The sequence below is a fragment of the Coenobita brevimanus genome, chromosome 22 (genome assembly GCF_032717465.1).
Source record: "Coenobita brevimanus isolate Jiangsu-jjx chromosome 22, ASM3271746v2, whole genome shotgun sequence".
NCBI lineage: Eukaryota > Metazoa > Arthropoda > Malacostraca > Decapoda > Coenobitidae > Coenobita > Coenobita brevimanus.
The window spans coordinates 35081753-35105545 of NC_136975.1; the positions used below are offsets into that span (position 1 = coordinate 35081753).

The window sequence follows — 23793 nt, forward strand, 5'->3', positions numbered from 1 at the left end:
AGTCATTTGGGATGCCACTTAACCCCTAAAACGCGGCTGTGTACGGCCGATCCACCCGCTGTGGCGGGGTTGTAGCGGGGTCTGAGTACCTGTGGGAAAATATTTGCCAAAAATCAGAGATTAACCCTAGAGCATTAAAATTTTTATGGCATATAGTTCTTACATTCAGCTTTCTCCTGAGACACATGTTGAGCCTTCGTGGACTACCAAAGGACTTGTGAAGACTTGCAAAGTTGGGTAACAAAGTCTTCACTTTCACACCTCCAGAAACCCGGTTTTCTTTCTACCACAGCCTCAATCTGTCACAGTACACTTTATACAACAACGTACAGGTTGTTTGGAATCCGTATTTGTACAATAAGCTCTGAAAATAAGGCTAAAATGAATGGAGCGCACGGCCGACATGCAACGCGGCGGCGATCTTCCCGTCACTATTGTCACATTTGCCTTTTCACGGCTAAAAACACGTATACTACATTATTTTCCATCATAGTACTTCGCAAACGTTCGCTTGTCACTATTATGGCCATAAAAATCACTGTCACTGCCAGTATTGTGGATCGGGACTGAGGAAGACCACCGCGGCGCGAGTTTATTCAGCCTTACGGCAGGCACTTTATTCTCGCTCCGGTCGGCCACTCGCACTTCATTTCTATCGCTCACTTTCACTGTAGCTGTCCGTTTTTTGCCTTATTCATCAGTGTCACTGTCCATTGTTATAAAAATAATCTTTTCTACACAACAAACTGTCACTGTCAGAACATAGAATAGGAACATATGCTTTCATCTTCTTACACTGGAGTGACTGTCACTCGCAATACTTATATTATTACTATGTACAATTATTTACACCAAAAAACACTGTCACTGTCAGTGCTTTTACAAGTACATACACTAATTTACACTCATCAGGCTGTCACTGTCAGTACGTAAAAGAAACTAAACACAAGTATCACTGTCACTCTCAGTATTATTTCAAAGAATCTTAACCTTATTTTCAAAATCTAGTCAGGCTGTGGTAGTCAAAGAAACACGGGTAAGCACAGAGGGGAACTTTGCACTCTTTGCACTGCAAGGAGGTGCGCCTAAAGGTTCTGTCCTGCCTGGTAGTGTGGCTGCACACATGACACCTCCTCAGTGCTTTTCCCCTCTTGGCAGTGGCAGGCAGTGGCTCCAGGCGGTGTCGCTGAAGGTAGGCCTGACACTGTAGGCGGTCTGGAGGTGTCTGAGGGTGGCGTTTGGGACCTGTTGAAAGTACCTGGCCATAACGCTGAAGCAGCTGGTAGACACAAGTCTTAGAAAATCTTCGGAGAGAGTAGTTTGCTGGCTTCCTGTTCTTGATTTTATACAGGATGAAGGCGTTCAGCATGCACATATCAATCAAGTGCAAGAACACCTTCCTGTACCAACGACGATTTTTCCTCAGGCAGTCTATCTTTCCGATCATCATGTCAGACTTGTCCACCAGCCGCATATTGACGTTGTAGTCAATGACAGCATCAGGCTTCATCACAGGCTCGCCAGTCCTTCTGTCGACCTTCCCTGTGGCCAGCATTTCCCCCTTGTGTACTGTGGTGAGCACATTCACGACTCTCTTATCATGCCACCTGATCGCAAGCATCTTGTCAGATTTCTTCAGGTGCACGTCTCCCCGCTTTGACTTTTCAGCCTCGGGGAAGGCAGGGTAGTGTGCCCTATTGCTCCTGACAGTGCCACAGGATCCGACGCCGTGTTCAGAAAGGTACTTGGCGAGTTTAGGAGCTGTATAGTAATTGTCCGTATATAGGACATGATTCTCGCCAAAGTACTTTTCCAAAAGCACTTTCACCACAGAACCAGAGAATCCAAGGGGGTCAGTCTTGTCCAAATCGACATTGTTGGCGGTGTAAATGACGAAGTCTAAGATGAACCCCGTCTTGCAGTCGCACAGCACGAAAAACTTGATTCCAAAGCGGTGCCGTTTGCTTGGAATGTACTGCACAAACCGAAGACGGCCCCTGAACAAAACCAAGGACTCGTCAATCACCACTTTCTTGAAAGGGCGCAGAAACCTCGTAAACTTATCCTTGATCAAGTTCAGGATTCCCCTCACTTTCCATAATGGGTCAGTTCGGGAAGGCTCATCATTGTTCGCGAAGTGAAGGTAAGTCATGAGCTGCCTAAAACGATCGCGGCTCATGTATTTATTGAAAATTGGTGTTGGGCAAAGATCGTCTGAACTCCAGTATTCCTCCAGCTTATGTTTCCAATTGTGGGGCATCAATAACATCAACCCAATAAATACAAAAAGTTCCCTGATCGTTAGAGGCACCCATGCTGCCATCCGCGACGTGGATGGCGTGGCCGCCTCACCTTCTCCTTTGCGAACTGCAGCAGATTGCCCCTCGTACCTGTTTGTCTCGGTACAAATCTGCTCCATTACCTCGTTGTCAAGGAAGGCCAACAGGTAGTCCAAGCATTCACCATCCTCGTCGACAGGGAAGTCAGCCTGAACTCCACACCCACTGTCATCAAAGGGCAGATCCTCCGGCACAAAATCTGAGCCCTCTGACCACACGAAGGCATCAAGAGTGCCCTGCCTAGGCTGGGAGGTGCTGGGGGCGGCGGGGGGTGAGGCAGGTCATGTGGGAGTGGGTGAGGCAGGCGGTGAGACAGTGCGTGAGGCAGAGGCTGTCCTAGGTCGTGTTGGTGTAGTGGTGGTGGTGGTGGTGCGGACATTATCAGAGGGTTCAAGGTCACTCACGGTGGCGTGACTGCCGAGTTGCCTAGTGCGAGTTTCCTTACGAGCTAGCCTTACACTAAGGGACAAAGTTCTAGCTCTACCAACACGAACACTGGGCCTACGAAAACCTCTACTACGTAAAGTAGAACGTCTACTTCCCTTTCGAGGTGGTGAAGGCGACTCAGGAGACAGGGCAGCAGAAGAGGAGGACGAGAGAATGGGGCTGGGAGTGCGTGGCGGGCTGGCGGTGGCGTGACGTGGCGTAGGGGACAATGGCAGTGAGCTTGGGTCACCACTCCTTTTTCTCTTTGCTCCCTTCCCATATTCCAGGCCCCTTTTCACAGGAGCCTTCCCTGTTGAGGTGCTTGGCACTGACACACTCACTTCTGGCACAGAAACAGTCACTTCTGGCCCAGACTCAGCACTTGATTGCGTGTCAGACTCTGCCAGGCTTGACCACACAGCGACGTCACTCCCATAATCCATCGAGGCTTTCAATAGTTCACTGGCTATTGCAGAGTCACTCAGTCCCTTAGTAGTTCCTGGTAAGGTTTTGAAGGGGGTTGAGGTCACAAAACCCTTTTTCGGAGGGCTGGAAGGCACAGACTCGGAAGAGCTTGAATTTGACATGGTGTCACCGTGGAAGATTCGCGTGGACTGACGCTAATCAGGGGCAAACTGCGCGAAAAAATCAGTGTGACAACTGGGGAAACAAGCGTTTCCCAATAGCAGAAAGTGCTTGCGAGATGGCGGTGCAGATTGACACGTATGAGCCGTCCGCGCGTTGCCATATCGCACGACGAGGGAGGGCCGCGCATCGGTGCGTGGGTGGGTAAAAAAAATGATACTTGGCAACAACCGAGGTCAGTAGTACAAAGGTCAAGTGTGCTAAACGTAGCTCACGGGTGGCGGTACTGATAGACAATACCAGCTGGAGCCTGCTTGCCCGGTGTTATTCAAAATTAACTCAAATCGCAAACGCGACGATCCGCCGTTCTGTCCTTTGGGCCGACCGTCGCAAATGTGACGATCCACGTTTTAGGGGTTAATGTAGAGCTACCCTGAAGTAGACTACTGCCACATCAAGTGGGTGGATGATGGACACCCCCACCAACCATTTCCCTTACTAGTCACACTGCCTAAATACAGTACTTTAATAAAATTAGATTCACCATTTCCTAACCATCCACCCTCACTGTGCATTCTGTGACTTTTCATTTCTCTTAGAGTCCATAACTTTATCCTTAGCTGTATTCACATTTAGACTTTGTGTCTTACATATACTCCCAAGCACATTTACCAAGCCTTGCAACTCCTATTCATCTTCACTTAACAATACCTGCCATCAGCAAACAACAGTACAAGTAGTTTCCAAACCCTACCTTTCTACATCCACTTTACCTCTTTTATGACTCCATCTATTACATACTATTTCAGTGCAACCTCAAGATAAAACAATTCACTTAGTTCACTCTCCATACAGGCGTAGCACCCTCATGCATATCTTGACAGCATTATAACATCTTGCCAACTTTATGTATCTTCAGTGTACCTACCATATTCCATGTGTATTTACTTGTCATAAGCTCTTGCCAAATCCATGAAGACAGCTTATAACTTCTTTCCATGCTCAAGACAATTTCCCACTAAACAATTTAAAGCAAATATCAGATCTGCACAACCTCTTCCCTACCTAAAACCCCATTGATCTTCTTCAAATAACTCCTCTTTTACCATATTTCCCTAACTCCATTGGCAAGATTCCTATCATGTGTTTTTTTTCTATTACACTGAGAAGACATGCCCTTATGATTGCAACATATTTCTGTTTCCCTTGTTTCTTTGAATAGGGGAACTAATATACCTGAATTTCAATCCTTCAGAATCCTGCCTTCCTCTCAAGCCAGTCTGCAATTATTCCACTTCCATTCCATCATTATTTCTCTCTCTTATTTCAGCATTTCACCATACAGTCAGTCAGTTCTTGGGGGTTTCCCCATTTTTACTTTCTTCATTGCTTCAGCTATCCCCATCCGAGTGATCTCTTCCTCTCTTCTCATATCTCTTCTCCCAACCATTTCCAAACCACCTTGTTCTACTTCGTTCTCTGCATCCAGCAGTTCCTTTAAAATGTTCTATCCGTCTGCCTACTTTCATTCCCTTCACCATTTTTTTCATTCACTTCCCTACTGCTTGCCTTATCACCCTTTCATACTTTATTGACCTTCTCCGAAAGCAGTTTTTTACATTTCCTCCATTTTACACACAGATTTCTTTCAGACTCCCCATCCACTCTTTTCTTTTGCTCACTAGTCTTTTCACCACTCTGTTCTTATCTGCTTATAACACTTTCTTCTGTTTCTCCACATCCACCATTCCTCTACCTACTATCCAGTTACTGTATGCTATCTTCTCTTCAACAGTTTATTTTGCCTCTTCATTTCACCAGGCTTCATTTTACTTCCTTATGTCATTGTTTCACTTCACACCCACTACCTCACATGCCACACAGATTTCTTTTGTGAATATCATATACATGCCTTCCAGTACCTCATTTTGCTCCAGATCATATCCATCCAGTCACTCCTATAGTCTCACCAATCTAAAACCAAGGTTTGGGTGGAGTCCAGCCGGGGATTTCCCGGCGTACAGCGCTGCCTTGTTTCCTATACTCTGATTGGCTAGTGGCTGACCTGACACCGTTAGAGTTCGTCCGCTCACATCTTGCCACCTGGCCTGACATGACTTCACCCACTTCTGTGTGTGTGTGTGTGTGTGTGTTTGGGTATGAGTGTGTGTGTAAAGACAAACTAATTTAAGTCATAAATATAATTTAAGTTATATATATAACAGAAAGTGAACAGTGGAAGCATGTGACAGAAGCTTAAATCTCCCTCCAATGGATCAATTCCCAGTATGGGCCTGGATGTTGCCGCTCGTGAGTGTTTTAACTTATTTATTTCTATTAAGAAAATAGCGTATGTTCTACTGATTCCTTCAAATTATATTATAAACGTAATTGTTACATTACTTACCCAGCTTAGAACTACCGTGAAAGTCGGTAAAAGTAACCACATTTTTTTCAGCAACACTGTAAAATATGTATGTCACGTTTCTTTATTGATGTACAAGAGCCATATGCATTACAAGTTTACCTTCCTTTGATATGCTAGAATACTTAAGTTTATATTGTATTAGTATGTGTGTACCTATCTGTGATGCCTATTACATATATAACAGAATCTACTCATCGCTCGTTTAGGAAGTATGGCATGGCTGCACCCAGCGCCAGACCCCATCCAAACCTTGGTTTTAGATTGGTGAGACTTTACATGCTTTTTTTTTTTTTTTTTCCAGGATGCCCTCCTTGTCTTTCTATCCTTATCTTCACCCATCACATACGCACCTCTGGCTTAGTATTATATGGTGATCGCTCAGTCTGCTATCCCAGCCTTAATACAATCATGCGTTCATTATGTGAGTGGAAAATCTGCAGTATACAGCAATACTCCGATTATCTGACGCTGCATCAACCGGCATCTGTCATTATATGATGAAGATGGAAAAAATCTGGCAGAATTTTAGCAATAGCTGACTTTTTAGGGTATCACCCAACAGTGCGAAGGGAAACAGAATTTTTAAAACTGGCCGCCACTCCTGCCACCCACATGCCACTAATGATGCCCACAATAACAAAGCCCAGACTACCCGGTACCAGCTGAGCAGGACCACACCACCCAAGTGACTGGCCAGTGTTGCTGGGTTGACTGAAAAGTCGTGACTTTACCTACCTAGTTATGGCTTTTTGGAGGCCATGGCAACTTGCAACTATTTTTTAGCTACTTATGTCTTTTAGCGAAATATCTAGTGGACTCTCAGGAAAGTATTCATCATATATATACAGTCACTGCTCGTTATACGTTGATCTGGTATACAATAATTCGCTACAATGATAACAGAAAAGTTCCACCCCAAAATCCGATTTACGATGAATTTCCCACCATAACGATATTGCCCTTGGAAAATATTGTATGAAGTGCCTTGTACACGCAAGGCGTCCGTCTCTTTTCTCAGGCAAGATGGTGGCCTCAGTGTGCAGAGCATTGTTTTGGTTCAGTTGCGGTCCTGCCACCCCTTCAAAGCCCTGTCTTTTCCACTCGTTCACGTGTGCCCCCCTGCTATCATCACTTCTCAGCCAAGCATCGTGCTACAGTAGGCCTATACATCGTTTAGCACCAGGCCAACGTTACGCAAGTGTGATTGCTGTGTTGTTGCAACGATTTTCTGTATGTGAGTAACGCTGCCTGTATTGGTGTGATGGTGTTTGTTTTGGTCTAGGAGACAACTTGGACCAACATAGGAAGTGTTAAGGTGGGTTGTCATTTTTGTTTCAGTTTTGGGTAGGTGACTTTGGGATGTTGAGTTGACGTAACCCCCCTTTTATAATGTACTGTATTTCAATCTCCTGATTAACGATAAACTTGTTATACGTTAAGGTATGACCTGACGTAACCCCATCGTATAATGAGTAGTGACTACGTATTTCTCTTATGAAGTACAGTACTGTACTGTACTCCTGGAGGATGACGAGACTGACAGCAAGTTATTCCTGTACCGGTAGTTGTTAGGTAAGTAGCTACAGTACGATCATCGAGTATCAGTAACGTAGACTACAGTAGGCCCTCCACATTTGCGGGGGTTAGGAGACACAGACATCGACGAAAGTAGAATTTCAGTGAATGTTTGGCGCCCCCCCCCCCCCCATATGCCTTTACAGCCGCAAATCACCCCTTGTGAGCGATTGTGCACATACTGTACCTAATAAACCATATCTGGGACCTGAAAGCAGCATAAAATATCACATTAGTAACAGACCAACTGTATAAAAAAGTGTAATAACAAATAAGTTTTGATTGGGTATGGCTGTACAATACAGTACTATGTTAGGGTAAATATGTACCTGATGACTTCCACAGACTCCTGCGCGTGAGTGTGTTGCGCACATCCACATGAGTGTGAGCAAGTCTTCAGCTACATATTTACCCCAACTTCTTACAACCCTACCCATTAAATTCTGAGTTAACTCACCACTGTCCCTGAAGTTTTGGCAGATGAACTCTGATGACTTGTGATGATGATGAACATGACATCGATGACGTTGAAGATGATTAGCCATGCAGTTACCAATGATGGATGATTGGATGAGATGATGTGGAGTGTATCTGCATGACATGAGGAGTCTACATGCATGTAGACTCCTCCTCATCTCCATTGCTAGTGTCATTGCCAGGTGGTGGTGGATCGTCGATATTGTCCTCAGAGGCTGGTGGAGAGGATGATGCGGCATCAGAGTCAGAGTGAACAGGTTCAGGGTTAGACACGGGTTGAGGTTCAGGCACAGACAGCCTCCTCAGCCTCAATTGTAGTGAAGGAAGATGAGTGCGAGACAGCAGCAGCAGCAAGAGGTCACGTGGTCTTTGAGAAGAACGCTGAGTTAGGCAACTGAGACCACTTCCGCCTCATGTCGTTGAACAGTGTTTTGTGGGGCATTACAGTCTGATCTGTGCCACTAATCACCTTCAACGCCCTCACCATCGATGGGTCCCAGTCATAGAGGAGTTGCTTCAGTTGAGCTATCGCCCTTATCATCTCCCCCAGCTTTTCAGGGGTGAGATCTTGCTGCTGCAGGGCAACATCAGGATTCTCCTCTGCATCCTCCTTCTCACTCGCTGACCACACAAGCTCCACTAATTTTTCGTCGGTGAGGGCCACATCATATTCTTCCACCAGCTCCCTCACCTCACCATCCTCCATATCCTCAAACTCACCACCACCTACAAGCCTTGCCAACTCCACTGTCTTCCGCATGGCCTGGTTCACCTGCTCTTGAGGAGCAAATCTCAAAATCTCAGGCTCACTCTAGTCACAAAGCCCTCCAACAACCATTAACTGTCTCAGGGCGCACATCCTTCAGACACTTCTGCACCACTGTGAGGCAGTCAGCGATGGTGAACCCCTTCCAATAGTCCATGACCCTCAGGTTGGGGTCCACATCCAAAGATGCACAGAGCATTTGCATTGACCTCCGGGTGTAATAGGCCTTGAAAGCAGCTATTACACCCTGGTCAGGAGGTTGTATCAGGGAGGTTGTGTTCGGCAGCAAAATCACAACCTCCACATCCTCACACATACCCTCGAGTGACTGGGTGGCCCGGAGTGTTGTCCAGGAGCAAGAGGAATTTGCCAGGAAGGCCCTTCTCCTGAAGGTAGGACCGCACCTCCATCAGGAGACAGTGGTGGAACCAGGCCAGAAAGATGGTGCTGGTGGTCCATGCTTTCTTATTGTGCATCCAGAACACTGGTAGGAGGTTTTTGTTGCGTTGCTTCTGTGCTCTGGGATTCGCCGACTTATAAATAAATCCTGGCTTGATCTTGTGCTCAGCAGCATTAGCACACATCAGTAAGGTGCAGCGGTCCTTATCTGCCTTGAACCCAGGAGCCCTTTTCTCCTCCTTTGAGACAGAGGTCCTAGCAGGCATTTTCTTCCAATAAAGTCCTGTCTCATCGACATTCCATACCTGCTCAGACCTATATCCTTTCTCCTCAGTTATTTTCTTAAGTGCTTCTGTGAATGCTGCTGCCGCCGCATGGTCCGCTGACGCCGATTCCCCTTTGACCTTCACATTGTGAAGGGAGAACAGCCTCTTGAATTTATTGAACTGACCTTTGCTGGCTGTGAAGTAAGGATGGATGGTTGCGACTGGTCCAGGGTCTGCGCTGGTGCTTGGGATGTCGGGGTCGGGAGGTGAACTGATCATCACGTCGTACAATGCCTTTGCCTTTGACTGAATCGCATTACAGTACTTTGTGTGGGATTTCCATTCCTGCCATGGTCATTTATCCACACAAGTAGTGCGTGCCCCATCTTGGACATTACAGTGTCTCTCACCTGCAACACTTGCTTCACTGAGGATGGCACAGTGGATGCCAATGCCGCCCTGATTTTCTCCTCATTTTTCTTTATGTACCGTACTGTGCTCTCGTTAACGTTAAATAATTTTCCCACACCAACCTTCCTCATGCCCTTCCTACTCTTGTCAAGCAGTTTCAACTTCTTCTCCAGGTTCATTACTTTCTTTACCTGTTTAGGGGTGGGCTTACCACTAAGGGATGTGAGACTGTTGGGACCCATGGTTGCGAGACAACACAGACACATGGGACAAAGTTATCACAGATAAATTACACAATTGGGAGGTAATTCACTCACAAATTTGCACAGCAATACACTTCTTGCCTTTGACCACATGAGAGCACAATTATTGGGGACAATACTGAGATCAGGGAGGTTTTGGCGTGGCAACGTATGGGCAGCGAAATGACCGCGACAGTGGCAGGACACCGACTGAGAGGGAGACAGAGGAGTGTGGTGGTTTAGTGCTGGCCTGTTTTGGCGCGAAATGACCCGCGAGCGTCTGCACAGTGACACTCTGTGGCCGCAGACGAAATCTCGGCTCCACAGAGGGACAGTCCACGAATGTTCGAAGCCTGCGAAAGTTGAATCTGCAAATGTAGAGAATGAGATATATATGGACTGGACAAGGACCGTGGTACTCAAACACACGTTACTGAAACAATATGTTTGCATGTATTGCAGTACAGTGTGTCTGACAACTTTCCAAAACTTTCACTTTTACCACTGTTTATCACCTTACCCCACATAAATTACCCTGTTCTTATACCTATCATTAGGTAAAACATTGCAAGTGATATAACTATTGTTATATCACTTGCGTTAAACAGATTTTTCCCAAAAATCTGTTTAATGATCATAACTTTAGACTGGGGACCCCTGTGTTGTTGTTGCATAGTTCCACGACATTCTCCCCCACCACCCACCCCTGGTGGTGTTCTTGTCATTGTTGAGATGTTGCTACTCCTATACTTCCTTCTTCAACATCTAAGTCAGATCCTTTGATGGTGCTTTCGTTCACACCATACATTTTTGCCATTTCTACCTGCCTCTTTCCCAGCTCTAATTCCTTTATTATCTTATACCTCTGGACATCCATGAAGATGTGCCACCTTCTGGGTGGCTGGGCCAGATCACATGGCATGACTCAGAGTCATTGTCCTCACCTGATGCTCAGACACAAAAAAATGTTGCTGCACAGCGTGGAATTAACTCGGTGAGACGCGAGAAGGCTGAGTGTACAGGTATGTGCCCAGGAGAGATACGTGGATGGAAGCCAGGCCAGGCAGTCATGCCGAGTCTGATGGATGACATCACTGTGTGTGATTTTCAAAATGCGTTGCCGGGCCAGCAGACATTTCCGATATGTGCTCGAGGTTTTCTCCATGTTGATTATGACATGTCAAATTATGCTGACCGTGTAAGTACAGAAACTCCTTACTCAACCATGCATTACTCAATGATTGACTGTACATATTTAGAACTCTAGTGGAAATCTAACAAGAATTATAGTATTGAACATTTTCTCAAGATTTATTCAGAATTTGGGCTTCTCTAGTTGATTGAAATAAATCTGGCATATCTCAAGAGAGAGAGAGAGAACATTCTCATGGCTTCCAGATAGAGGCCAAAATCACTTGTCTGGTCATAGGTAAATATCTCTCAACAAGTGATATGATGGTGAGGAATGCCATTTTCTTGCGTACTTCCTCTTTTTCTGAGTTTTCTCATGATAATTACTTTTATAACCTTTCAGTGTGACCCATAAACTAATAAGAAGAATAGAAGTACCAGGAAGAGGAAAGGAAAGAGAGAGGGAGAGCAGACTTTATGGCAGCTGCATAGAGGCCAAAATCACCTGCCTGGACGTAGGTAAACATCTCTCAGCAAGTGATAGGAGGGTGAAGTGAAGAATGCAGTTTTTTGTGTACTTCCACATTAACAGAGTTTTCTCGTATTGTTTTCTAACCTTTGAATGTGACTCAAAAATGAATAAGAAAGAGGGACAGAAGTACAGTACACCCTTGATATAATGAACTACTGTAATTGGTGCCAAACCCTTGACTTTAAAGCCGATAGTTCACTAAAGCCGAACACCGTGCTGTTCGATAATTTCCCAGACATCGTGGCTTTTACTGAACAAAGATCTTGAAATACTAGATAGGGTGTTGTTTGGCTGTACAGTCATACTCGATAACACATAGCTAAACCTATATGACTCCTTTTCTCAACAAACGCTTTATTTATCGCTCCTCTCATGATGCTGGTCACCCGGAGACTGATACATCGTTCTGCAGGATGCAGAGGAGCATGCGCGTGCGTTCGTGCATGCGTGCATGTGTGTGTGTGTGTGTGTGTGTATTTACCTAATTTTGATATACAGGAAATGAGCTACGCTCGTGGGGTCCCGTCTCTGTTTCTCAGTAAGTCAAATTTAGCTTTAAGCTCGTTTAAATTTTTAGACTGGACGATCTCTTTGTCCAGGCTATTCCACAGGTCTATACATCTATAAGGAAAACTATATTTCTTGATTTCTTTCAAGCAGCTTGGCTTCTTCAGTTTCATTCCGTGTCCTCTTGTCGCTCTCTTATCCCAGAAAAACAGATCTTCTTTGACAATTGTATCTGCTCCCACCATGGTCCTGAACACTGCAATCATGTCGCCTCTCTTTCTCCTTTCTTCTAAGAAAGGCAAATCCAGCTTTACCAGCCTTTCTCTGTACGACAGATCTGCCAGACTGGGATCATTTTGGTTGCTGTTCTTTGTATTCTCTCAATCTTGTTTATATCTTTCTTTCTGTGTGGGGACCACACTACTGCTGCATATTCTAACCTGGGGCGAATCATGGCCACTATCAATTTTTTCATCATCTCCTCATCCATATAATGAAAAGCTACTCTTATATTAGTCATGAGTTTATACATCTCTCTAACTTCCTTGTTAATGTGTTTTTCAGGTGACAGACTGTCCTGGACCAGCACTCCCAAATCTTTCTCTTCTCTCACTTTTGTGATTGGTTCATTACCCATCAAGTAATTCAGTGATGGCCTCTTGGTACTTTTACCCATTTCTAATATATTACATTTCTTTGCATTAAATTTCATATCCCACATCCGGCTCCAATCATGTATCCTATCCAGATCCTCCTGCAGCATTTTACAATCCTCCTCAACCTCTACCTTCCTCAAGATTTTTGCATCATTAGCAAACATATGTGCATAACTATTCACTCCATGTACCATATCATTTACATAAATCAGGAACATTACTGGCGCCAACACTGACCTCTGTGGGACTCCACTTGTTACTTCCCTCCATCTAGACATCCTATCCTTTATTATTGTCCTCATTTGTCTGTTTCTCAAAAAGTCTCTCATCCATTCCAGGAGGTTCCCCTTCAGTCCTCCTATATGCTCTAGTTTCCACATTAGTCTCTTATGGGGTACCTTGTCGTAGGCCTTCTCCAAATCTAAATACAAAGAATCCACCCAACCATCTCTCTCCTGTAGAACGTCAATTGCTCTTGAGTAAAAACTCAACAAGTTGGACACACATGACCTTCCACTTCTAAATCCAAACTGGCTATCAGCCAAAATATTCATTTCTTCCAGATATTTTATCCATCTATCTTTCAGAATTCTTTCACACAATTTTGCGACCATGCTGGTTAGGGACACTGGTCTATAATTCAGTGGTTCTTCCCTGTTTCCTCCCTGATAAATTGGTACCACATTTGCCCTCTTCCATTCTTGAGGCACTTTCCCCTCTTCCAGAGAACACAATTAAACTGTGAATCTTATCCGCCAGTTGTTTTCTGCATTCCTTCAGTACCCAATTAGAGATTCCATCTGGCCCTGGGGCTTTCCTTACATATTGAGTTTCCAGTAATTTATACACTTCCTGTACTTCCACTTTTATATCTTTTATCACTACATTTCTAGTCACTCCCTCCCCTTCCACAAACTCCATTTCTTTAGTGAAAACTGATTGGAAACATTTGTTCATTATTTCTGCATGCATTGCTGCATCCTTAGGGACCTCTTCTTCTACTTTCAGTTTGGCGATTCCTTTCTTTTGTTTCAGTTTGCCATTGACAAATCTATAAAACTGTTTGGGTTCATCCTTACATTTATCTATTATACCTTTTTCAAAATTCCTTTCTTCCTATCTACGTATTCTTGTGTATTCAGTTCTAGTTCTTTTATATTCTTCCTTTGTTCTGTTGGTACCTCTCTTTCTCCAGTTGTTCCACCCCGTGTCTCTCTTTTTTTTGCTGTCGTACACCTTCCATTAAACCACTCCTTTTTCCTGTTTCCTTTCCCCCTTACTCTTGGCACAAATTTTTCCACATCCGAATTATAGAGGCCTAGAAAAATATCTCACTTCCTCTGTATCTCTCTTGTTTCTCTGAATTTTCTCCAATCTGCATTTTCAAAAAGTTTTCTCAATCCTGTAAAGTTTGCTTTCCCAAAGTTGTATCTTCCTTGCCTATAAGGCTCGTCTCTTGGCTCCACGTTCCCTGTTATCACCTGGAACTCAATGACCACATGATCACTTTTTCCAATAGGACACAGATATTTCAAGGATTCTGTTACATCGGGTTCTTTGGTAAACAGTAAATCTTATCTTGCTGGTGTGTCCTCACCTCAGAACCGTGTCTCTTCTTTGACCCATTGCGACATCACATTGTTCATTGTTATGTTTAATAATATAGTTCCCCACGAATCTTCGCTGCCTCCTGAGTGTGTGTGTGTGTGTGTGTGTGTGTGTGTGTGTGTGAACATACGTGTGTATAGGGACACCATGCTGGTCGGTGTTTTCCTCATGTCCATTCTTTTACTGAACAAAAATCTGTTTAATGATCATAACGTTCGGCCAGCTCAAGGTGGTTGTTAAAACCAAAATTCATTAAAAGAGGGATCTGTTTATCGTTGGTTGACTGTACCAGGAGGAGAAAGTGAAAGAGAGAGAGAGAGATAGAGAGAAAGGATGGTAACTCAGAGAAAAAAACTATGAGAGAGATAGAGACAGTGGTAGCTCAGAGAGCAAAAAACAACTGCAGCAACTCAGAGAAAGAGAGGGAGTACAGTAACTCAAAGAAAAAAACTTGGTATGAGAAAGAGAGGGGGTGGGGATGGTAACTCAAAGATAAAACTATGAGAGAGAAAGAAACTGTTAACTTAGAGAGGAAAAAATTGCAGTAACTCGGAGAAAGAGAGGGAGTACAGCAACTCAAAGAAAAGCTAGCTATGAGAGAGAGGGGGGGAGAACTGCAATAACTTGAGGATAGGGAGATGGAGAGAGAGAGAGCAAAACCATTCTTATGGCAGCCGGATAGTGGCCAAAATTGCCTGCCAAGGCCTAGGTACAGTACCCTCGCATCCAGTACGGTATTTTTGTTAGACAGTACAGTACTACCATACTGGACTAAATCTTTACTGGACAAACAACAGACCTTATGGGAAAAATGAATAATGTCAGAAGAAAAAGCTCCCCCAGAATTCAATTTAACTTCATTTTGATACAACTAAGATTTTACCAACCTTTAAGGTGAGTGATGATGGGCTTGGCGGGGGAAGGGGGAGGGGTTTCCAAGGCTGTAGGAGGTCGTAGATTGTACTGATCCCCTGGAGGAGGGCCTTTAGGATCCTGAGGAGGCCTCTCTGCCTCAACCTCCCTCATAAATCCCTCACAGTCACACACTGACACATCTTTGTCTTCATCATCAGGGGGAAGTGCAATACAGCAGTCCCTCCAAGATCCGATGTAATAGAGCCAGAGGCATGTCTGGGACTTGGTTTTGTCTGGGACTTAGGAAAACTACCCCTGAACAAGTACCTATATACCCCAACCCAACCTATCTTTGAAAGCTGCCTAAATAGTAAAAGCTTGATATAACGGAATAATTCAGCCAACCCCTATTCCGTTTTATCAAATATTACACTTTTTCAAGCTTCCGTTCCAAAACCATAGGTGGAACGGAATTTTCTGGAAATTTGCAATTTTTCCCATATTTCTTCCCTGAATCATGACCTGAAACCTATACACAGTTGCTACTAAATAGCTTCTTTTGCTGCACACACACACACACACACACACACACACACACACACACACACACACACACACACACACACACACATGCTGCCTATGCTAGTCATAATGATACACACAAAGTAGTCAGAACCCACAATAATAATAATACAGTAATAATAATAAATAAAACCGTAAAAAACTCACCTCCAAATGGGGGGGATATGACTTGTTTGTTGAATTATGCCTGACACAGCACTTGCATCTGGCAGCACTTTCAGTTTCTTGATTTCTTCTTTATGCTTGCAAATGTTGTACACTTGCATTTTCTTGACCCCATAGTCGGTCATGATTGTCTTCACTGGTATACCACACTCAATTTTCGAGATTATTTCTAATTTCTGGCCCACAGAAAGCCTCACCCTTTTTTTTCTTTTTTTTTTTCCAGCACTTTAGGCATGGCAAAGGATTGGTTTGCTTATTTTAAACAGAAAAGGCACAAAAATTTTTTGTAATGCCAAGGTAATCAAGCACACTTGGAGAGATTTGAGCAATGCAGGGGTTGCTGGTAGACTGCGGCGAGATGAGCAGCCTCACCAGGCCCGGGACAAAGCAGCTTGTTGCCATGGCCTGTGACAAGCCCCGCGCCTCGTGATCGACCGGAAACGTTCCGGTGGGTCACAATTTTTCCACAGCCACGGACAAACTGGCTTGTTTCCATCACGGAAACCCGACGCCTTGCAAAAGTACGAAAAAATTCCGGAAAATTACGAGTAACTTACAGAAAAAAGTCGTTCCGTTTTTTCAAGTTTCCATTTTATCCCGCATTCGTTATATCAAACTTTTACTGTAACTCCCTACCGGACATGCACAGCACCTTTTTCAGACCCTATTCACACAAATAAGGAACAGAAACCATAAAATAAATGAAAAGGAACCAGAGAGAGAAATTAGAAGTGGGTATGGATAATATTTAGCTGTGTACATGGTACTTACGACACGTCTGTGACCGTCATGAAGATTGACCCACCTCCTTTATGGCTCTGACAGTGGTGAAGGTGCACTTGAAGCACGTACATTAATCCAGTGTTGGTCTGCACTTAATCTTTTGCACTGTGAATTATATTTGTTTAACACTCCACATTCTTTTATTACTTGCGCCACGCCAATTGCAACACACCAGTGTTGCACTCTGCACTTAATCCTTTGCACTCTGAATTCTAGTTTCTTAACACTGCACAACACTGTAAATTCCCATGTGGTCTAGTGGCGAGGTATTGCAGTTTATTCACTGTTTATTCACAAAAACGAGCATGTGGGCAGCCATGGCGATGAGCGTGCAGTCTCGAGGGTAGGTAGGTGGGAACTCTAGAGGATGCAGGGACGCTCTAGTGGACATTGCCAGAACTACGTGCTAAAATACAGCTGTTCGTCACCGCATGGCAAATTTAGAATAGGGATGAACATTTTTTTTTTTTTTTTTTTTTTTTACCCAAGCCCCAAATATCCGGGACTTGGGCGTGTGGGGCTTAAAGGGATTACTGTACAGTACCCTCGCATCCAACATGGTAATATTGTCATGCATGGGTCCTGTGTTGGACCAAAAATGTGTTGGAACAACAGAGCTTATGGGGAGAAATGAATTACGTCAGCAACCTTAGGAAAAGTCACCCTGAATACCTACCATATACTAATACTACTGTAATTATAATACATGGTACTGTACTATAAATGATAACTAATCTTTTTATGATCTGCTTGAACACCCTCTGTCTCCTTCCTCCGTACGTACGTACTGAGGTACTGCTCCGTTATGATATTTGCTGGGTCAGTAGGCCTGCACCTGGAGTCAAGTGGCCTGCCTCCGTAAGCCTTCACTGCCGCCAGGATCTTGTCTTGGTGTTTTATTATGGTCCTCACGCTGGCTTCATTCATGTCGTAGGCCTTGGTGATGTCCACATTCCTTGCCCCTTTCTTCTTCCTCTTGATGATTTCTAGCTTGGTGGCCTGAGGGAGGTGCTGCTGCTTCTTGGGGTTCTCAGAAGGCTTGCTAGGCATCATGAGCAGAGTAAAATGCAGTAGCAAGGGCAGAAAATGCAGCGAGAAAAAAACACTGTCCAATGCGAATTATGTGACTGAGTGCCGCTGTGGTGGGAGAAATGTAAACAAAACATCACGTGAGAGCAGAAGCATTTTTGATTGGGAGACATCACAATCACGTCACGATAGTGGGTGGGGGAGGCAACTTGATCGGAAGTTTTGATTGGCTGTGAGCGTCACGGGAACGTCCAGTATGACCGTGTTGGACCAGGGATGATTGTGCTAGAGGCGAACTCTGCCGATTTTGCCCACTTCTCCGTGCTGGATGCAAATCGTGCTGGACAAACGCTTGTTGGACGGGAGGGTACTATACTGCAATTTGACTGGCACACATCACGAGTCACGAGGAAGACGTACTGGACTGGCGCGGCAGTACTAGGGAAATGTTCCTCGGTGTTGACCATCTTCCCGCGTGTGCGTGGGCAGTAGTACTGGACGCAGCACATTAGTACTAGAGAAGAACTCCTCAGATTGGGCCCACTTTGCGCGGCCGATCCGTACTATCCTAACAGATCAGTACTACAGTAATAAATTATTTAATTTTTTTGCTGACCATACTGGACGAAAATAGTACTGGACAAACGCATACTGGATGTGAGGGTACCGTACATGTAAACATCATCCTGGCAAGTGATAAAGAGGGTGAGGGATCCAGTTTTCTTGTGTAGGATATTTCCTCCATTACTGAATTTTCTCTTGTTTTCTTATCTGACCTTTGGATGTGACAAGAAGAAGAAGAAGAATGAGGGATACAAGGAGGAAAAAAGAAAAGAGGAGGAAATAGAGAAAGAAGAGACTGATAGTCATGGTATGTCAGTGTATCATATTGTTTTGTATTGTATCTCTTGTAAAGGGATCAGCATGCTTGCATGATCGGCCTTGGTCATTTAATGGTGGATTTCCACGCTGCTCAATCCCTGGCAGCCTCCCTATTGAATCCCATATCCCAAAGGTCACAATTATCTTGTTCCAGGTTTTATCGGTCTGCCCCTTGCAACCCTACCTAAACGTTCACACTTCTCACTTTCCGCATCCAGTTGTCATCCTGCATCCTCTCCACATGCCCAAACCATCCAATCTGCCTCTCATTAGAGCACCAGTACACTCCAGTTCCATCCATCCTCCCAACCTTTCAATCGTAAACCTAGCCTCCTCATGCCTCACATTCGTGGATGCACTACACATCCATCTAATCATTGTCATTTCTATATTTTTGAGCCAACAAATATCCTCTTTCTTTACTGCCCAGGTCTTACTGCCATACAACATTACACTTCTAACACATGCCATATACCAGGATCCCTTAGCTTGGAGGGAGAGCCCTCTCAATGTCAAGAAAGGCAAGCCAACCACTCCTTACCCTAGCCACAAAGCTAGCTCCAGCCCTGCCTGCAGCACATAACATGTCCTCCAAGTAACAAAACTCCACACACTCAGTAGACCACCAGCAATGTTATCCTTTCATGCCTGACAGTCTTTGCATGCTATCCCTGACACACCACACGAACAAAAGCATCATGATCTTGCAGTCTACTTGTAATACCTCTACATTTCTTATGCACCCACTTATCACAGATACTGCACATGGTGGAGTTACTTCCCACATCCTTATGTAAACTGCACGTGGCCACTTTCCCTCTGCTTTGACAGTACCGCCACCTGCCCTAGATATCGTATTTTATTCTTTTAACCATATTTACTCTCAAACCACTTCCTAAATCTTTCCTGTGTCTCCCTTTCATTCTCATCTGTTAACATTAAGTCATCAGCATACAATGTCTCCTGTGGGAATCCTTTTCTGAAGTCATACGAGAAAGCTTCAGGCACCATGACAAACAGTAAGGGGCTCAAGACCAACCCCTGATGCATGCCAACATTCACAAAAACTCATCACTCAAATCTCCATTCACTACACCACTTGCATAGTCATAGCTACTCTAACTAGCTTTTCTTCTATCCCAAGCTCTCTCATTGCCCACTCACCACCTCCTTAGGCTCTCCAGATCAAGAAAATCAGAGTATAGATCTCATTTCTATAGATTTTTCTTGAAGCTGGCAGACTATGAATATGGCATCAGTGGTCCCTTTGCCTTGCATAAACTCGAACTGCATTTCATCAGTATTCACTCATATCCTAATCGTACCTTCTAGAACTCTCTCCAGTACCTTCATTATCTGGTCCAAAAGTTTTATGCCTCTATAATTTCCTCTTTCCGGGGCATCACCCCTTCCCCTGTACACATTTAGAATCACACTCTTCAGCCAGTCATGCGGAATTCATATGTAATCATATTTATTAAATCAGGAACTAATCCACTCCTGTATCTCCTGAGACCTTTAGCATTTCAGCAGTCAAACCATACATACCCTCCACTTTTCCCAACAGCATCCCATCCTTTGCCCTGCCCACAGTAGCAGCATCAGTCAAAGGCCAAGGGCCAAACGCTGGGTCTGCTGACAAACCTTCCCTTTTCCAGTCAAACTCCTCAGTCAGCAACCAGTAATAAAATACTGTATTCTTCCTTTCAGTGCCATTTCAGTTATCTGGTAAAATTCTCTCTCAGATTCAGATTTTGCCCGGTATACCTCTTAAAAGTCCTACGCTTGGCAGCCAAGTGTTCCTTGTTCCTGTCTGTTACCACCCCTTTTCAAAGCCTGGAAAAGCTTTCTTTTCTTCTTAACTGTGTCTTCTACACCCTTATCCCACCACCATGTTACTTTATATGTTAAAGGGCCCCTTGTCCATCCACACTCTGAATCATGTGAGCTTCTGTAATGGAAAGACATACCCCTGCATACACAGAACTGGCTAGCACTGTACCCTGAGTTTAAGAAACAACTCCATGAGTTATGAGTTGAGGCTGAAATGCGTCTTTACTATTTCTGGAACTTATGGGGAAACTGCTTTGAAATTTGACTAAATCGATATTGGATGACTGTCACAGGTATGCTTTCCCTTCGGATATGCATATCTTTATATTCATGCAGTGTGTTTTTGTGCATGCGTACACTAGTTCATTTTCAAGTATGAAGAGGATTCATCAGGAAACATAGTGATAGGTTAGGTTAGGATAAATTAGGTTGGGATAAATTGGCTCTGATAATGGTAATTTCACGCCAAAAATAGCATTCTAAGATGACGTCTGTCTGTCTTCAGATCACCACAAGATGGAGTCTGTCTGTCTTTGATACTGTTAGCAGTTGTAAACAAAGACCACATTTGAAATGCTGTTCATCACTTAAAAAAAAAAAAATGAAAATGTGCTCGGAAAATTACTTAGAGAATTCTATGAAGGGCTTTGCTAAAGAAAAACTGAAGAAAACTGCAGAAGACACGATACATTGTATGTACAGTACAGTTATGTACTATCCTGTTTACAGTACAGTTACATTGTACTGTATGTACAGTACAGTTATAATGTGCTGTGTGTAGAGTACAGTATATTTATAATGCATAATCTAAAGTACTGTACAGTAAAAATTTTTGTAATAAAGACTTTTTTCTTTTTTTTTTATAATATAGTTATTCAGTATAATGTTTTTGTTGGGGTTATATAAGCCCCATATAGGGGCTGGGAAGGAGTAGTCTTATCATCATCCAAAAATCTGCAACATCTGACATGGCTTAGGATGTATTATGACAGATAATCAGAACATTACTGTATCTGTAGGTAAGTTAGTCATATATGGTTTTTAGTGGGAAAGTGGTCAGGCTAGAGGTTTGGTTGACACATTAGCTTTGTTGCAATGGGTTGAAAGGGCCCACATATGTGAGGAATTTAGTTAAAGCATTATTTGTGTAAGCAGAGGGTTGTCTGTATACATATTTCTTCAAAAATGTAACTGCAACAAGGTTCTTCCTCTTTACAGGCAACTGTACAGCTGTTCTTCACCAGTATGGCAAATCGATTTTTTGAAGGCGTGGCTCATGCAGCTGTTTATGCCAAATTTAGACCCAGCCCTCCCCCCTCAATCATTGAGAGAGTAATGGCTTTCCTAAAAGAGAAGGTAGGTGATTTGTGTGTGGCCATTCAATTTTGTAAGTTGTATATAACCTCCCATTTTAAGTTTTAATGAAGTAGAATTTGTTTGCATTTGTCGTATGATTTCACCTAATCTGTAGCTTCTCCCTCCTGCAGGCTATATGATAATCTCATTTTAAGTGTCTGACCTAATTTATACACACCCTACCCCTAACTTACTGTTTTCTTCACCAGTATTTTCTGTTAAGCTACACACCCTCTCCAAAAGTGCCTTGTCAGAGACCTTCCCTGGTATGCTTAATAAACTAGTTTCTCAGCATCTTGCATGGACCACTGTCATTCTCTGTGGGTTGATCTGTCAGATTATTTGTTGAAAAATGTTCAGTCAGTATTGAGCAGATGGAGAGAACACTTTAAGGAATTGTTGAACATACAGGATGGAAGTAATGCGAGTATAACTGGCTGGGGAATGGCTGGGAGAAGGAGGGAGGTGAGAAGACAGGAAGAAATCAGTAGGATAGTAGTTGTGGGAGCAATGAAGAAAGTTACATTGGGGAAAGCCCCAGGAATTGATGGAGTGTGTGGTGAAATGCTTAAGCATGGGGGAGAGATAGTAGTAGAACGGATGTGGAAGATGTGCAGATTGGCCTGGGAGGAAGGTAGAGTCCCAGAGGATTGAAAGTCAGGTATAATTATTCCCTTGTACAAAGGAAAAGGGGAAAAAGAAGTGTGTGGTAATCATAGGGGCATTTGTCTTAGTATAATAGGAAAAGTGTATGGTAGGATGCTTATTGACAGAGTTAGAGAAAGAACAGAGGAATTAGTTGGAGAAGAGCAGTGAGGCTTTAGGAAGGGAAGAGGTTGTGTAGATCAGATATTCATTCTTAGATCTTTAGTGGAAAAGTTTCTAGAGAAGGGAAAGAAGTTGTATGCGGCTTCATGGACTTGGAGAAAGCATATGACAGGGTGGATAGACAAGGATTGTGGAAAGTATTAAGAATATATGGAGTAGATGGGAAGTTGTTGAATGCTGTGAAGAGTATGTACAATGGTGCTAAGGCTGCAGTGCATGTGGATGGTGAACTAAGTGAATTTTTCTCTTTGAAGGTTGGGTTGAATCAGGGATGTGTCATGTCTCCATGGTTGTTCAATCTGTACATGGATGGGGTAATAAAAGAGGTACAAGGTAGGGTAGTGGATGTTGGAGTGGCCCTGGTGAGAGAGGGCAGTGTTTGGAAACTCCCTGAACTGTACTGTTGTTTGCAGATGATACTGTGTTGTTAAGTGAAGACGAAGAGGAGCTGCAAGGCTTGGTGGATGAGTTTAGGAGTGTGTAAGAAACGGAATCTAAAGGTGAATGTAGGGAAGAGTAAAGTGATGGTCTTTGAGAGAGGTGAAGTCAGTGAATGTACAGCGAGGTTGGATGGTGAGGAATTGGAAAATGTGAGTACGTCTAAGTACTTGGGTAGTGTGATGAGTAAGGATGGAAGTTTGGAGGGTGAAGTGCTTGAAAGGGTACAGCAGGGAAGGAAGGTTGCTGGTTCCTTGAAAGCAGTGATAAGAAACATGGAAGTGAGCATGGAAGTGAAAAAGTTACTACATGACAGTATTGTGATACCAACTCTAGCGTATGGAAGTGAAGCTTGGATGTTGTTGGAAGGACACAAGTCAAGAGTGAGAGCAGTGGAAATGAGTTATTTAAGAGGAGCTTGTGGAGTCTCATTAGGAGACAGGCTGACGAATGAGGATATAAAGGAGCGTTGTGGTGTGGATGTGATAGGAAGTGTTATGAGGAACACACTGAGGTGGTTTGGCCATGTGGAGAGGATGGAGGGTGAAAGACTGATGAAGAGAGTGTATGTGAGTGAGGTGGAGGGGGGAAGAGGGAGAGGGAGGCCGAGGATGAGATGGAGGGATGGGGTGGAGAGGTATATGAGAGAGGGGTGTGTGAGTTGGGAGCAGGGCAGTGAAATGGCGGGGGACAG

The 23793-nt window shown here is 43.9% G+C and overlaps 1 protein-coding gene across 1 annotated transcript in view; it reads left to right on the forward strand.

Moving 5' to 3' along the window:
- The window catches only part of LOC145392517 (putative methyltransferase DDB_G0268948), a 249791-nt gene that overhangs the window by 45932 nt on the left and 180066 nt on the right, over positions 1–23793 (forward strand). The window contains exon 3 of the mRNA XM_080266912.1: positions 21696–21833. Within this exon, the coding sequence (XP_080123038.1) occupies positions 21723–21833 (111 nt within the window). The 5' untranslated portion in view covers positions 21696–21722. The remainder of the gene's footprint in view (positions 1–21695; positions 21834–23793) is intronic.